Source organism: Tursiops truncatus, chromosome 9 (assembly GCF_011762595.2).
Source record: "Tursiops truncatus isolate mTurTru1 chromosome 9, mTurTru1.mat.Y, whole genome shotgun sequence".
Taxonomy (NCBI): Eukaryota; Metazoa; Chordata; class Mammalia; order Artiodactyla; family Delphinidae; genus Tursiops; species Tursiops truncatus.
In genome coordinates, this window is record NC_047042.1 from 23,184,865 (window position 1) to 23,200,745 (window position 15,881).

General features: G+C 36.0%; 1 protein-coding gene across 1 annotated transcript in view; it reads right to left on the reverse strand.

Annotated features, from left to right (window-relative positions):
* Positions 1-8,038, reverse strand: part of LOC101320524 (guanine nucleotide-binding protein G(t) subunit alpha-3) — a 50,074-nt gene extending 42,036 nt beyond the window's left edge. The window contains 2 exon segments of the mRNA XM_073810157.1: positions 2,972-3,036; positions 7,921-8,038. Coding sequence (XP_073666258.1) covers positions 2,972-3,036; positions 7,921-8,038 — 183 coding nt within the window.
* Between the last annotated feature and the right edge of the window lie 7,843 nt (positions 8,039-15,881).

Genomic DNA, 15,881 nt, shown 5'->3' on the forward strand with positions numbered 1-15,881 from the left:
TTCAATGATCTAATATTATCCTTAGCTCTGGTTATATGTGAACATATATATGAATTAAAAAAAAAGACAACTCAAAAAATACCCAAACTCCTTATGAGATGGCTCTTTTTCAGCTCTATTTTCAAATACCAAATGTATGTCTATGGTTTAGTCACCATGACCAACATACAGAGATATTTTAGGTTCTGACTCTGTCATTCTTCCATGCATTATGCATGCATGCTTTCCCGTGCTAAGCTGTTGGAATTCAAGAAGAGCAAAAGCATACATGCTCTCTGTTTTCATAGAACTTAGAATGCAGAGAGTAATTTAAACTGACAAAGATAAAAAGAAAAGGGTGGAAAGAGTGTGGAGAAAAGGGAACCCTCTTGCACTGTTGCTGGGAATGTAAATTGATACAGCCACTCTGGAGAACAGTATGGAGGTTCCTTTAAAAACTAAAAATAGGACTACCATATGACCCAGCAATCCCACTACTGGGCATATACCCTGAGAAATCCATAATTCAAAAAGAGTCATGTACCAAAAAGTTCATTGCAGCTCTATTTACAATAGCCCGGAGATGGAAACAACCTAAGTGTCAATCATCGGATGAATGGATAAAGAAGATGTGGCACATATATACAATGGGATATTACTCAGCCATAAAAAGAAACAAAATTGAGTTATTTGCAGTGAAGTGAATGGACCTAGGGACTGTCATACAGAGTGAAGTAAGTCAGAAAGAGAAAAACAAATACTGTATGCTAATGCATATGTATATGGAATCTAAAAAAAAAAAAAGGTTCTTAAGAACCTATGGGAAGGACAGGAATAAAGACACAGACGTAGAGAATGGGCTTGAGGACACGGGTAGGGGGAAGGGTAAGCTGGGACGAAGTGAGAGAGTGGCATGGACATATATACACTACCAAATGTAAAATAGGTAGCTAATGGAGAGCAGCCGCATTGCACAGGGAGATCAGCTCAGTGCTTTGTGACCACCTAGAGGGGTGGGATAGGGCGGGTGGGAGGAAGATGCAAGAGGGAGGAGAAATGGGGATAAATGTATATGTATAGCTGATTTACTTTGTTATAAAGTGGAAACTAACACACCATTGTAAAGCAATTATACTCCAATAAAGATGTTTATAAAAAGAAAGGAAAGGTTCTGTTCTCCTGTAAACTCATTTGTCATCTTATAAATTGAATTACCTTAATTAGTTCTCATTTTCTTCTCTATATAATGAAAATACTATTTCATAGGGGTTCCTTGAAGATTGGAAACAATAACAGGAGTAGTGGAGAAAAGAGAAATGTGAGACCCATTCTATCAGAGAAGAGCTAAAACTAAACTCTGTAACAGGCTTTGGACAATGGATAGAGAATGATTACAAAGAAAGGAGCTAAAGAAGATTGAAATATCATGTTGATCTAATGGGAAAGAATATAATGAGGGATCTCATTAAAAAAATAAAGTTTGAAGATGATTGGAAACAAGATAAACTTGGAAAATAATTTTGAGGTCTCCCAAAGTACGATCAGGTTATTGATAAATAACAGAAATTTGCAAATATGGATCAAGAAATTGGACAAATTGTAGTCATTCTTGTAGAAGTGATAGTTAAATCCTGATATGAGGTCCGAGATAGTACAGATTGAAAAACACAAAGGCCCAAGGACAAATTTTGGTGAGTGAAACCACTCACAAATGGAGAGAAAAGAAGCAAGCTTTGGTGAAGTGGGGAGTAAAGGGATATAAAAAATGAGAAGGTATTTCAGTGTTACAGGAGTTAAAAAAGAAGGGAGATTCAGTTATTGAGGTCTCAGTTTTGTGAATTTGCAGGTTATCAGGAATCTGTGAGAGATCATTTTTTAGTAGAGAAAAGGATATACAAGTTGCTTTGCAATTAACTGAATGGAATGTAGAGAGTATAGACATAGAAGCAGTGACCATAGACTATTTCTATAAGCATTTCAATATAATAACATTTTAAAAGATAACTCTGTAAGGTGAATTCAAAGGGAGTCAAAGAAAAGAGTAAAAGCTTTTTAGGCAAATGGAGAGAAATATTATATGCCAAGGGGAAGGAGCTAGCAGAGAAGAATTTTGAAAATGGCAGAGATAAAATAATTCATAAAGCAAAATTCTTAATACAGAAGGGGATAGAATTTTTAGCACAAAGGCTGAAGTTAGCCTTAAATTAAAAATGGAATACCACCAATTCCTTAAAATTAGTTGAAGCAGAAGAGAAAAAATGAAAGTTAATGAGTTTGGAGAGATGAGTGATGTAAATTCTTACACAGGGGTGGTCACCTAGGGTGAGGTGGGAAGAGAGGAAGTTCTAGAAGAAAATGATGTTGGAAATGTAGAAAGAGCTGCCTTTTGGAATATTTTAGTAGAAAAGTAGGAATAAGTAAAACAATTATTAGCCCAGCTAAAGCTAAAAACTGGAGGTTGTCAGCCAGGAAACTGGCAATGATAAATCGTTTTATTCTAAAACGTCTGGGAGTGAAGGAAATTAGGAGTTTACATTGGAACAGGATGAGCACTGAGGGCTGAAAAGATGTTAAATAACATCACTTTGGAGGAAATCGGTTGGGAACAGTGTATTAAAACAATAATAAATGGAGAACATTGAGGAATTATCCAGGTTTGGGGTTGTGAATGCCAGTTAAGGTAGAAGATTAAGAGGACAGAATATTTCAGAGTTTTAGGAGGCGCACAGGTATAATGGCTGACTTTGAAGGAAAATATATGAAATTAAAGAACAAATTCAGTAACTGTGAACAAGTATGAGATAGTAAAGAATCACATGCTGGTCAGAGAGTGAAATTTCCAGATACCTTAAAAGAGGAACAATTCTAAATAGCAAATTTGTTCTATTTGAATATAAAATATTGAGGCAGGAATTAAACCCTCGAGTTCTACTTTATTAGCATCAGAATCTAGTAAAGAGAATGGAGATTTTCATATCTTGATTAATTTCACGCTCAGTTTCTCCTTGAATTCTGCTTCCTTAGGTGCAAATTCTACATTGATGTATTTGGAGGAAACTTAAATAAGGAGATGGATTCTGAATTTGAATCTAAATCTTAACTGTAAGTATATTTTATTTTATGTAAAATGTATCATGGAGCCTTTACACCATCAAATGTTTCACTACCCTCTTTCCTTTCTAACACAATGGAGGGGTAAACGATTTTCGTTAACTGCTCATGTTGCTTATATGAATGTTTTTATAGGTACAGTATTGCTCTTGAGTCAATAATTCAGGTTTGAATAAAACAAATGAATATGAAAATGTTCTGTGATATAACTAGAGAGGTTCTGTTAAATTATAGTTAATGAGAGCTATTCTCAGCAAGACAGGATGTTTAATCTCATTAACAAATACCATCATTTGGCTAAATATGAAGTGCCTTAATGAATGGTTTGCATCTTTTATGTGAGAGACTTATGAGCCTATGGTTAATGTGTCCTGATTATTTGAGATAAATTAATGTAAAACAAACAACCAAATATATGCAAAACATTCGTCTAGGTACTTTTTTCCTATTAGAAAAAAGAGACATTGTAAAAAGCTATTTGATGCTGCCAGCTGCCTTCTTTATAAATAAATACAACTGCAACTATTTGGCTTTTCCTCTGGAACTTTCAAATTGTTATGGTACAAATAGTTCATTGCTTTGAGACGATTTGAAATTCTCCAAGTAGACCTTTTCTTCCTGTTCTCTCTCCATTTACTCTAAAGCAATTTTAAACATTTGTATTAAAAATATTTGTGCACCCACAAGATTGATATCTTTAGAAACAAAATAAAACATTGTAAAATATTTTAAAACAAAAATGTATTGATATTACAGAAAGGAAAGAATGACTTTAATTTAAAAAAATGGAAACCTTATTCAGAAATAAGTTCTACATGTTGTTCACAAGGTTCTTATCACTAGTGATGAGAAAGAATTTGTTTTTCTTTCTAATTCTGCTAATTATTCTTTGCAAGTTTTAAGTGTAACGTAATTATTCCAGGGGATCTGTGTATATGATCACATCCACAGACAGGCATTGACTCTACTGGTGTAATAGAAATTCAAAACAGAGCTTCTTACACTTGTTGAATTTATACTCTAGCCAGTGACTCAGGAACACCTCCAATTTTCTGCATCCACTCCCACTCATATATAGAAATACTTCTTAAAAATAAAGACCTATTTAAACAAATACAATATAAATAACAACTTTGATATGAATCTTATGTCCTCTTTCCTCCTGATGTACATAAGAGGAAGAAAACCTGTATACATTTACTGACATTCAATTTATTTCAGATCTAGGAATCTGTTATACAGTAAGAGTAAACCACGTTTGTCTAGATTTTTACAATTCACCAAATGCTTTGACACCCATCATTTCTCGGAGGTTATGTGTCTAGCTGAGGTCATTCAGAGAAGTGAAAAAAGCATAACCCTTGATGAAAATATTAACAAATCAATTTTACCTCAAATGGCTTAAAAACACATTCTACTCTACCAGAATTGTAAATTGTATTCTCTCCACTCTGCCAGGTGGATAAACCTATTGAGCTAATTCTGCTTTGCAAGTTTTATTTTATCAGTTATTTTCTAACAGGCTTTTACATAGTGTCAGAATTATTATAATTCTCCTACTGTCATACTAAAACAATGGAACATCTTCTAAAACATCCACTTGTTGAATAAGTGGGCCAATTTGGAAAATTTGATGTTGATTAGTAAGTAAATATAAATATATTTAAAGTAGATTGAGAAATTTTAGACTCCGTCCAGGTTCATGTTTCTAAGAGCCAGATGACTAGAATAATATTTTTAAATGATAAAACTCAGCTGGCACCATTAAAAAAATGATAGTGTGATGCCTACAAGATAGCACATAAAAAATAAAAAATAAATGGTTTTAGAACTAAAGGAATAGAACAGCAGTGATGAACAGTCCATGACAATGTTGGGAATCACTGGCTAAAAGCTCATTATAATATCATAACTAAAAATTGTAGAGTGAATGAGGCAAGGTTTCAGATATGAAGAAAGAACGAAACTAATTTTTTCTCTATACTTCACAGCTTTGAATCTAACTAGCTCATGTGATAGAAATTTGTAAAAGTAAAAAAAAAGTAATGTAAATAAATAAATTTGAACTGAAATAATAAATATAAGGAAAGGGGACAGGAAAAACAGAAACATGATCCACCTTGATTTCACAATGAAATGACATGTATTTCTTTTGAATAGAATACAAGTTTAATCAAACATTTGTAAATTAAGATTAAAAAAAATTAACATAGGAAGCTTACAAAAGAGAACAGCTTATTCATTAACATTTGTTTTTCTTATTAAAATGCACTCTTCCTGGGGCACCTTTACAGGCTAATTTTTTTTTTTTAAGTATGTGACATTATTGTCTTGATAGCAGTTATCAAATGAGCCAGGAATGTATGTCATCTCCAGGGTTTCCTAGAAGCCTGCTTCTAGGAACAGATTTTGCATCTCTTCTATAATTTTACCGAATGTCTGAAAGGTACAATAAAAGGGAATCTGTCTGCAAAGTGATCCTTTAGTTGTAAAGTGCACTTTGATATAGATAGCTCTTCAGATTAAGTGAAACCTTGTATTCAGTAATACCAAATGGTACATCTACTTTACAGCACATGTTAAATTTGGAAAGTTGTGTTAAAGCACCTAGAAATTTGTTGGTTAACAAGAGGATCAACATAAAGAATGAATTCTGTTGAAACTGTTTTTTCAGATTTTTAATTTTTATAAAAATAGAGCTAGACTCAGGGACTGATTACTACCAACGCTTACCTGGTTAGTCCCACATGACGTCTGCTCACTGATAAACTTAAAACAGTTGTTCAGACCAGACTGATGAGTGAGAATCATTGTCTCAATGATGGGAGAAATTAGATAGATTTCATTAGTGAGAGGATTTGAGGGTAGGAAGGTTTTGTTTAGTTCCACTGAATGCTTTTATGATATCTTAATGATGCCAAATTGAATATAAAGATTATAGGTTAGAGAATTTGCTTTCAATTCAAAACATGAGAATTGAAGCAGAGTTGTTACAAAACTTTATTGTTTTGAACTTGGACAACTTAATCATTAGATACAGAACTCATATAGAGTCCAGAAGGGAAAATTTAGTCAAGTGTTTGGACATTGAAATGTGAAAAGCTAAAGAGAATTTGATTCATTTTCTGTAAATAAGATGTGACAGAAAAGTTCAGGGACATACTGTTGGAACCAGATGAATCCAAGCTTATTGTATGGTAACATTGGAAACGAATTTGTGCAATTGTCATTGTTTTAGGAAAGTTAAAGATGTAATAATACCATTAAGATTCTTTGATATATTTTTTATTTTTTATTTAATTTATTTTTGGCTGTGTTGGGTCTTCATTGCTGCGCGCGGGCTCTCTCTAGTTGCGGTGAGCCGGGGGCTACTCTTATATTTCTTATAAAATGTTACCCTTTCCTCTTTATCTAGCCCACCACTTTAATCTAAAAATAATTGGTATATTGAAAATGTCTATTCTTTTGAAATTTTTTTCAAACATAGGGGTTCTTAATGTAGTGTATCATTATTCCTGTGCCATTATTCTTAGTACAAGAAGGACACAGAATGCATTTGCAGGAATGCTTGGTTTTCCCTCCCATCTTTTGTTTTCTCTATGCCCACTTATTACTTTGACTCTTGATCAAAGCCTCGGAGAATACTCTGGAGTGTTAGGGAAGGTCTGTTTTCTGGTTTCGTAAGGGCTGACCCCTACATCTTTCCAAATTATCAACCTTTCTTGGTGGTTACTTGCAAGTGCTGTGGGCAAGCGTGAGGCCTCAGGACTTGGGCATAAAGGGAGAAAACGTTTCCTTTGCTTGGAGGAGCAAGTGCTGGGAATGCTATAGTTCGTTTCTGAGATACTCTTGCTACTGGGAGCAAATTAGACACAGTAAAGGGACACACAGACACACACACATACACACAAATGAGAGCATTTTGTTGTGTGAAAGATTCACAATTCTGAAATAAAATGAAGTCCTTTTGTGTATAACTAAGAGTAGGAGAAACATACAGCTATGATTAAATTAAAGCTGTTTTGTATTCTTTTCATAGGTCTTTATGTTATTTCAAAAATATATTTATCTTCTAGTGACTATAACATGTTAAAAATTTTTAGAAAAATGTGTGGCATCTAGATTATTTTCATTCTTTCAATTCATTAAACATTTATTAAGTTTATAGTTGTGGTAAAATATTGTGCTGAATTTTGAGGGAATAAAAGATAGAAGAGATGTAACTCCTGACCTGAATGAATATTTAAATATCCCAAAAGGATTTAAATGGAGTATTTTTCAATCATACAGACAATATTACAGGCAGTATTCAGAAGCCTAAATAATATTATTAGTATAATTTAAAGTACTTTATCATTACTCTCCAAATAACTTGAGACTAATTGGTTTTAACAGTACAAGTAATTAAATAACATATTAGTGTTGATATCAAACAACTCAACATATTTTCAAACAAAATGACATAAATCTTTATAACTTGTAATTAAAGGGTTGTTTTCCATATAAAAAGTTGGTATTCACGAAATGACTAGGGTACAATAAAATAATAAATGTGCATGAGATTTTTAAAAAAATAATAAAAGATTATTGACATAGAGAAATTGAAACATCTAGTAAATATTTGTCTCTGTGCTTAACAAAAGACATGTAATAAAATGCTAAACAAACAAGTAAATATTTATAGAGCACACAAAGTCAAGTTCCAAACACATTTTGATAATAAATCTCCCATATGGTAATACCCTTGAAATTAAAGTTTGAGAAAAGTAAATAAATCACAATTGAAAAAAAATCAGGGTTTTAAAGGCAAAAGAAAAAAAAAGCTATTACCTAATAACAGCAACTTTACAGTTCTTGCATCTCGCTCAGCATCTTCCTGAAGCTTTTTCTCCAGTTCTTTTGATCTTTTGCCTGACTCCTTGTTCTCTGAACTAATTCCACTTCCCATCTTGTAGTGTTTGATACTTGCCAGTTTATTTGCTCAAACTTTTTGAAATGTAGAGCACAGCTCTGGTTTGGACATAGGATGTAAAAGCAATGCTCTGCTGAAATACCCAATAGCCCATTCCCTCATTTTCTAAGACTCTGCTTTGACTAAGGAGGTGCTTTCGAGCTGTCACCTGATCAAAGGGTAAAAACCATACAACGCTATGGCAGCTAAAGAGAAAATTCTTTATGCTTTCAGATTAAATGATTACTTCTGACACATCTTCAAACCTACTCTTCTTCCTTACAGAATAGCATACAATAATGTAGAAAGTTGTGAAAATCTGTACACTAAAGATAATCTGAAATGAACAGTTCAAATAGAATGTTTCTCACTAATAAGCGATTTAAAGTTATAATTACTAATGAACGAGCTTGTGTCTTGTTTTTAGATATATGAGTCTTGAAATTCTTCATAATCACTCTAATATCACTATCAGAATATTTATATTGAATCACCCAAATTTATAGCCTTGCTACGCTTAGATTATGACTCAAAATGACTGAGACTTAGTATCTGTCAGCCAACTAGAAAACAGCTTTTGATTTAAAAAACGGAAATAAATACATGCAGTCCTTACATCTATACACATTGCTGTGTTGCCAAACATAGAATTCAACACACAGTGCCCTTAAATTACTTATTTTCGTCTCTTGGGATCGATTTCTATAAATTGAGCTTTTACTGCTTGTGAGAAAGTCAATCCATCAACATTAATTGAGGATCCGCTTGGTGTAGACACTGAAATGTGTTTGATTCAAGCAATACATTAACTCTTTGGGGCCATTAAGCAACAGCTGCTGTGCTGGAAGGACTTTGATTGATTTGGTACTGAGGGAATTAAAAGCAATATTCTTTGTAACAGTAGGTCATTTGTTTTCTCCTGAAAAGTAAGAACAGTAAATACACCTAAATATGTTCCATGCCTTTTGACTACCCCAATAGATGCCATGTCCTTCTTGATGAGCTGCAAGCTTGGGGACAGAGATTCTGTTGTATAATTTTTTGTTCATATGAAGCCTAAAGTGCTTAGGTAGGCAAGTGATGTTTTCCTTATAAACAGAGTTGGCTACCTGTGGCAGCAGGCAAATCTCTCAGTGCACATTTTGGGACTTGTGGACATGCCTAACTGGGAAATGTTAGAATATAGTCAGTCCATCAGCATGTTGGTGCTGTTCTTGTGGTACCATGGGCAAAGTCTGAACAGGTGGATTTTTGCATATTCATAGAACAAGGAACTAGGCTGGCAAATTCAATACATAGTCCTGCTTTGTTTACTTTTTCACATACAATGTTAGGCTGTCAATACATAAGTGTAGTCAAAACTTTCTGGATTTCATCCATCCAAAGCCATTTTATGATAGTGTAAGGATGGGGAAAGGTAGGTATGTGAGGGGTCCATGCAAATCATATGGTGTTGCTTTTAGAATGCAAAGGCCCTGCCCCAAGGGAACAAGATTTGCAATGACTGCTTTATTTATACTCATCCACGAACACGAGTCTATGCTAACTGCAACACAAGATCACAAACGTTAAAATCTTTTATTTATTTTTCTTATAAATTTATTTTATTTATTTTTGGCTGCATTGGGTCTTCCTTGCTGCGCGCAGGCTTTCTCTAGTTGCGGCAGGCGGGGGCTACTCCTAGTTGCAGTGTGTAGGCTTCTCACTGCAGTGTCTTCTCTTGTTGCGGAGCACGGGTTCTAGGTACACGGGCTTCAGTAGTTGGAGCACACGGGCTCAGTAGTTGTGGCTCGCGGGCTCTAGAGTTCAGGCTCAGTAGTTGTGGTGCACGAGCTTAGTTGCTCTGCGGCATGTGGGGTCTTCTTGGACCAGGGCTTGAACCCGTGTCCCTTGCATTGGCAGGCAGATTCTCAACCACTGCGCCACCAGGGAAGCCCCTGTTAAAATCTTTTTGCCTTTTGTTTTTATGTAAAAACTGAATGTAAAGTACCCTGAATATAAAAGACTCTTGTATGTTCCGTAGCAATTATGAACGGATAAGGTACTTCGTATAATTGCATTCAGGTAAATATACCCCATAGCTTTTTGGTGGGGACATACCCTGGCTTTGAAAGGGTATGTGTTTTAGTAGGACTTCCTAAGTGGGTTACTGACGAAAACGGACCAGCTCTTTCAGGAGTAGAGTTGTGCATTTTCTACACTGTATAAAATTATGAATGTCCACTTTTCTGTGTAACCCAGAATGTTTAGTCATCAACTTCATGAGATTATTATGTGATTTTTTTCATCAGTGACTAAAATAATCTTGACATAAAATTCAAGATGTGTCTATATTTAAGGGAGGGAGGCTGGAGAAAGCCAGAGAAAAGAGAAAGGCTTCTTTCCCATCCCTCTCCCCTGGGTGCCTGGGACACAACTTCAATAATGACTTGAGGTTAATACAGCTATTAATCCATGATGCTTCACTTGGGATTATGGCTTTCTGGACCCAAGAAAATGATGACAATAAAACAGTAAATTCTGCTAGAGTGAGCACAACATCTTATTAGCTTGGATGTCCTCCACAGTATTTGGCACAGTGCTAACCAGAGGAAATGTTCAAAAATTATTTCTTTTTAAAAAATTGATAGAGACCTGGGGCCTTTTTGGTATGTGCTCTGCTGAGGTGACAGTATGGTTAGCATTTCTTTCCAAGGTTCAACGTCATAGTGGGTCTATCTCAACAGCCTAGAAATTTTAGAGTGACTCAAAAAATCAACAAAAAAGCCCAGTTTTAGTCAGAAGTTATGTCAATATCTGTTGATACAATGACAACTGTTAGCCCAATATTTACCCCCCCCCTTTTTTTTTCTCAGCCTTAAAAATAACACCAGCACACTCCCTTTCTATTGTTCAACCTTGCTCCATAGTGAGGGAAAATTGATAGACAATGTCAATAGGAAAAGGTAACTAAATTCGATGTTTTTGTTCAAGGAAAAATGTGGCCATGAATTCTGTTTTTTAAAACAGAAACATAAAGCTATTCAAGACCATATCGTGTTAGTGTTTTATATATTGACCAGCTAAAAAAGGCAGATTACTTTGTGTACACACATACACACACACACACAGATACACACGTATCTTGCCCAACCCAAACACACACACAAAGCAAAACACACTGTTGGAGCATCATGGTCTTCTAAAATAGTCATTCAAAAATGACTTCTAAGAACATTGTTGCCTTTAAAAAAAAAATCACAAACCTGATTGTCAACATCTTCTTTGGGCAACAGGCTGTGCAAGAAAGAAAATTGAAGAGGTAAAATACTAAGAGTGAGTCCTCAATGCTAAAGGTCACTGAAATACTGCAAGTTTATATGGTGTCATAATTTTTCCTCTGTCTGTTTTGGATCAGGTTCTCTGAATCTTCAGACTGGGACATTAGCCTTTAAACAGTTTGAATAATCACCATTTTACATTTATGTTTCAACATCTAGCTTGAGATAATGTGTGATTATTTACCATTTGCTTTTAGTATTGAGATGTTAACCTACGTTTTTAGAGATGTCTCTTTTGCTGGTATTACCGGATCTAAAATAGTCATCAAGCTGGATTTCCCCTGAGATTGTGACATGTGGCTGACATCAATAAGTGGCGTCAGTGGCTCAGCTCCTTCTGAAAATTGTCAAATCAGGTTGCCATCTGTATTATTTATTTATTTTCCATATCTAATAGGAGGTGTTGACTTTAGGCATTGGGTCCCTGGGTGGTTTGAGTCCTGGCTCCCTTAGCGATGACCTTTATCCTTGTGTATTCCCATGACATTTGAGGCAAACTATCCCTTATTTGCTAATTGTACTCAGATGTGCACTTCCGGGAGCTCTGTGCATGGTATTTCCTCCAGAGAGCTCATGTCTTTGGGGACTTCCTGAGAGCCGTCTTTCCATCTTGAGGGAATAGGGCAAAACTTGGTGTTTCAAGTTAGCACATTCAGATGGTGCAATAAGTTTACAGTGCCAGCCTTAAGCAGCTCTTATATCTTAAGAGATAGTGCAAATACATATTTTTATTCATTGCAGTTGATTTCTACCTTTATTTTGCTACATACTTCTCTTTATGGATTAGGATGTAATTATATACAATGATTATTGGAAATAAAAAATGTTACAAGCCTAACTGACAAAGTAGATAATTATTTCCTGTGGGACCTCTTCCTGTCCCAAATTCTGTCTCTTAAAAAAAAAAACCTTTTATATTTCTTTAATGCAACATTTCCACTACATACTCTCTTTATCTTACTCCTCAGTAACTTCAGTCCTGATGATTTGCAACCACCTCTTATTTAGCTTTCCTGATTCTAGTCTCTACCCTATCCCAGTCTAACCTGTCTGCTTGTGCCATGTTAAATTACCTCAAACTCAAGTTTCATCATACTACTTTTCGTGCTGAAAAAGAACTTCTTATTTGTCACTGTCTCCTATATTAATCCTACCACCATGCACTCAATGATATAGTCAGCACCACCCAACTCTCCAAATGTACTTCCCATGACTTCTCATAACACATTCTCTATTAGAGCTGGGCTTTTACCTGCTTCCTAATTAGGTGTCCCAACTTAGCTTTCACTCATGCTTTTTTTTTCTCACTAGGAATATCTTGATCTTCCATGGCTGACTTTTTCTCGTATAATCATCCTTTAAGAGAGAACCTAATCTGTATATTCTCCAATATGCTTCACATCTACTGTCCCCCATTAGGTGATTCTTTACTTTTCAAATCCCTAAGAGGAATCTGTTGCCGATCAGTTTGTCCATCCTCATTAACTAGGCAGAGTATTTTGCAGTGACCATGCCCTCTGGTACCTCTCTTCTGTTTGTAAGCTCCAAACTGAGAGTACATAGAAGAAAATCTTGTTTATTGAAATAATTAGTAAATAGTGAGTGATCAGTAGATATATGCTGTTTGACAGCTCTTTGCTCCATCTTGGAAATGCACGATTCTCCTTCCCAAATGATTGCAAATGTGAAATATTACCTCTAGAATGGCAGGGATTCAATTATTCAACAATTGATATATTTAACATTGTTAAGTACCAGGCATGGGAGATTCAGCAGTAAACAAATTAGATGCCTCCTCTCAGAGAGCTCAAATTCTAGTGTGTGAGTGCACAGGGGGGTTCACACAGACAATAAACACACTAAATATTTCAAGGATATAGAATTATAGATGGTGACAACTGTTTAAAAAAGAAAACAGAGAATGGACATAAGGAGTATGGGGGTGGTGGTAAGGATGAGCGATTCGAATTTTATGTAATACATCCAAGAAAGACCAAACTGAAAAGGTAATTGTTTTAGGTCAAGTTCCATAAAAACTGACTTTTATATGAAAAAGGCATGCAGAAAGTTGACTGGAAAGTGTTCTTTGGAGTACTCCATGTAAGTGAGTGAAGGAAGCAATATTGGCAAAAGGAGAAATTGGAGTGCAGTGGAGTTGCAACAGGGAACTTAGCCAACCCTCTGGGGAACTTCAAAGCTGAGATGGTCCTTCATATTTATACTGAAATGGAACACAAAGACTGGGGCACTCCACTCCATTTAAGGACCATGACAGCTGGGGACTGGGTGGGGCAGTAAAAGAGGCTCCCATCTGACGTTCCTCACTATGCTAACTCTTACTGTACAAGCCAGAAAAAGCAAAATGGGGAGTCTGCCATGTATGTTCATTCCAACTGTGATATATACTCATTCCAATTATACATTCAGGGAATTGAGAAATAATTACTGGCTGGGTCTGTGAATCCACTGGGCCCACTGTGACATTTATGTGGTCCAGGATACACTTATTACCTGGTTCCCATATGTCTCCACTCTAACATGAGGGCCGTAGTGCTACTGCTGGTCCCCACGTATCAAAGTCCAATCAGACCTCCTAGGATTTGTTTAGTGAATCTTCATTTTATACATTTGTCATGGTGTTGAAGATTTCTCCTTCATGAGGATCTTTCAGTATCTGGGATCTAGCTGTGAGAAATAGCTCAGTTCTGGAAACAGAATAAGGGATCAAGACATTTTTTGACATTATCCCTCTAATAATTATCCTTGACTCTTGGGGTTCTTTAAATTCAGGAGTACTCATATGGCCTGTTCACTTATTTTGGTCTTAAGAACACTCTGTTCTATTAACTATTTCCATAGGTCTCTGCATATCAGGCTCTGCTGGCTGCCACTTGACCTTTACTCTCTTTATAATATTACACCTGCTTTGGTGCTCATAATTAAATGCTGGTACCTGGCTTCTATTATTTTGGGGTCTTATAATGCCCATTGCTTTGAGGAAACCTAGGTCTGTAATTGCATTTTCTTTCGTCAACCCCTGCCTATAGAGAACCATCTCAATAATGCTGAAATTCCTCCCCCCACTAGTGCATTCCTTACTATTTTAATACATGGAAATCTGTTTGATCATTTCCTAAAGTCTGATTATTTTTCCAATCTAGGAAGCCAACTTCTCTGAGCCTTTTGTTGCCTTCCTCTACCATTTTCCCTGGGACAACACTATATCTAGGCTTCTAAGAGCCATCTTAGAAAATATGTTGGTACTGTTTCCTAGGGGGTCGGCATCCTGTATCATAGGAAAGTGCTTCTGTGTGATACTTCTCCTTTATCCAGCTTTATGTTCCACCTTCCTTTGATCTAGCACCCTTAACATCCAAATATATATAGGTATGTATATAAATATATACTCATCTAGCTCCTGCAAGTACATGTTGGATAGTTTCTGGAGCTCTTTTGGCTTGTGGGCTCTTTCTTCTGGTAGCAGGTCCAGAACTTCCCTGGTCAGATTATGTCATAGGTAGATTATAGTTATTAACCTGGTCTCCTGAAGCAGTGGGTATAGATCCTCATTAGATTGAATATTACCTTATAAGACAAAGGACTCTGCATTGTCTTCATGCAAGAGGGGGTGTTATTTTTAAAAGGGAATTGTGTAACACTTTTGCCAGCTCAGAAGGTCCAAGTAGAATCTAAGGATTCAAGACTTTTCGATGCATCAACTCAGGCATCGCTATTCTAATTATCTAGGTCCCATTCCTTTCCATGAAGACCTTGACTTTGGTGTTACAGTCTCGCCAAGGTTGAAAATTCAATCTTCTGTTGGACTCTCCTGTCTTTGTAATTAAGTCCTATGCCTGATCATTACTTTTTCCACCTTCATCTCTACAGGAGATCCTCTGTCTTTTGGACTTTGCATTAAGTTTCTGATTAATCACCCTTGGCCTTCCATTGTCATTTTTCAGTGAATTAATAGCTCCCAGCAACAGCCATGATGCTACCATCCTTATAATTTCTACTTGCCCTAACTCTTTCAAACACTGAGATTTTTCTTACTTATATATCGTCTCTCACTGATCTCCAATCTCAGATTACTACCAGTGAAATTTTTTAAAAACTTAACTGCTATTGCAAGCCGGGGGCTATCAGTCATAAACCTACCACCAGTAATGGGGCCCTAATTGCCCAGCTGGCTGAAGGTTGAGAGTGGGTGGTGGGTAATCTAGTTCCAATATCCATTTACAGTCTGCTTCTAAGGGACCACTCCTGGTACCAACTCTCTCAGATTACGTTTCCTGGAAACAGAATCTGAGGCAGATTTGCATGAAGAAGAGGGGTGGAGAACACCTTTGGCAGATACACCTGTATGGAAGGAGGGAGGCAGAGCTTGGCAGTAGGAAAGGGTGAACTATATGCAGTTGTAACAAGGGCTTCAACTGATCCTTTGGGGAGTCTGTAACTGGAATGATTCTTCAAAGTTGTACTTGAGAAGGGAGATTAACGTTTATACTCCCAAGTTGCCA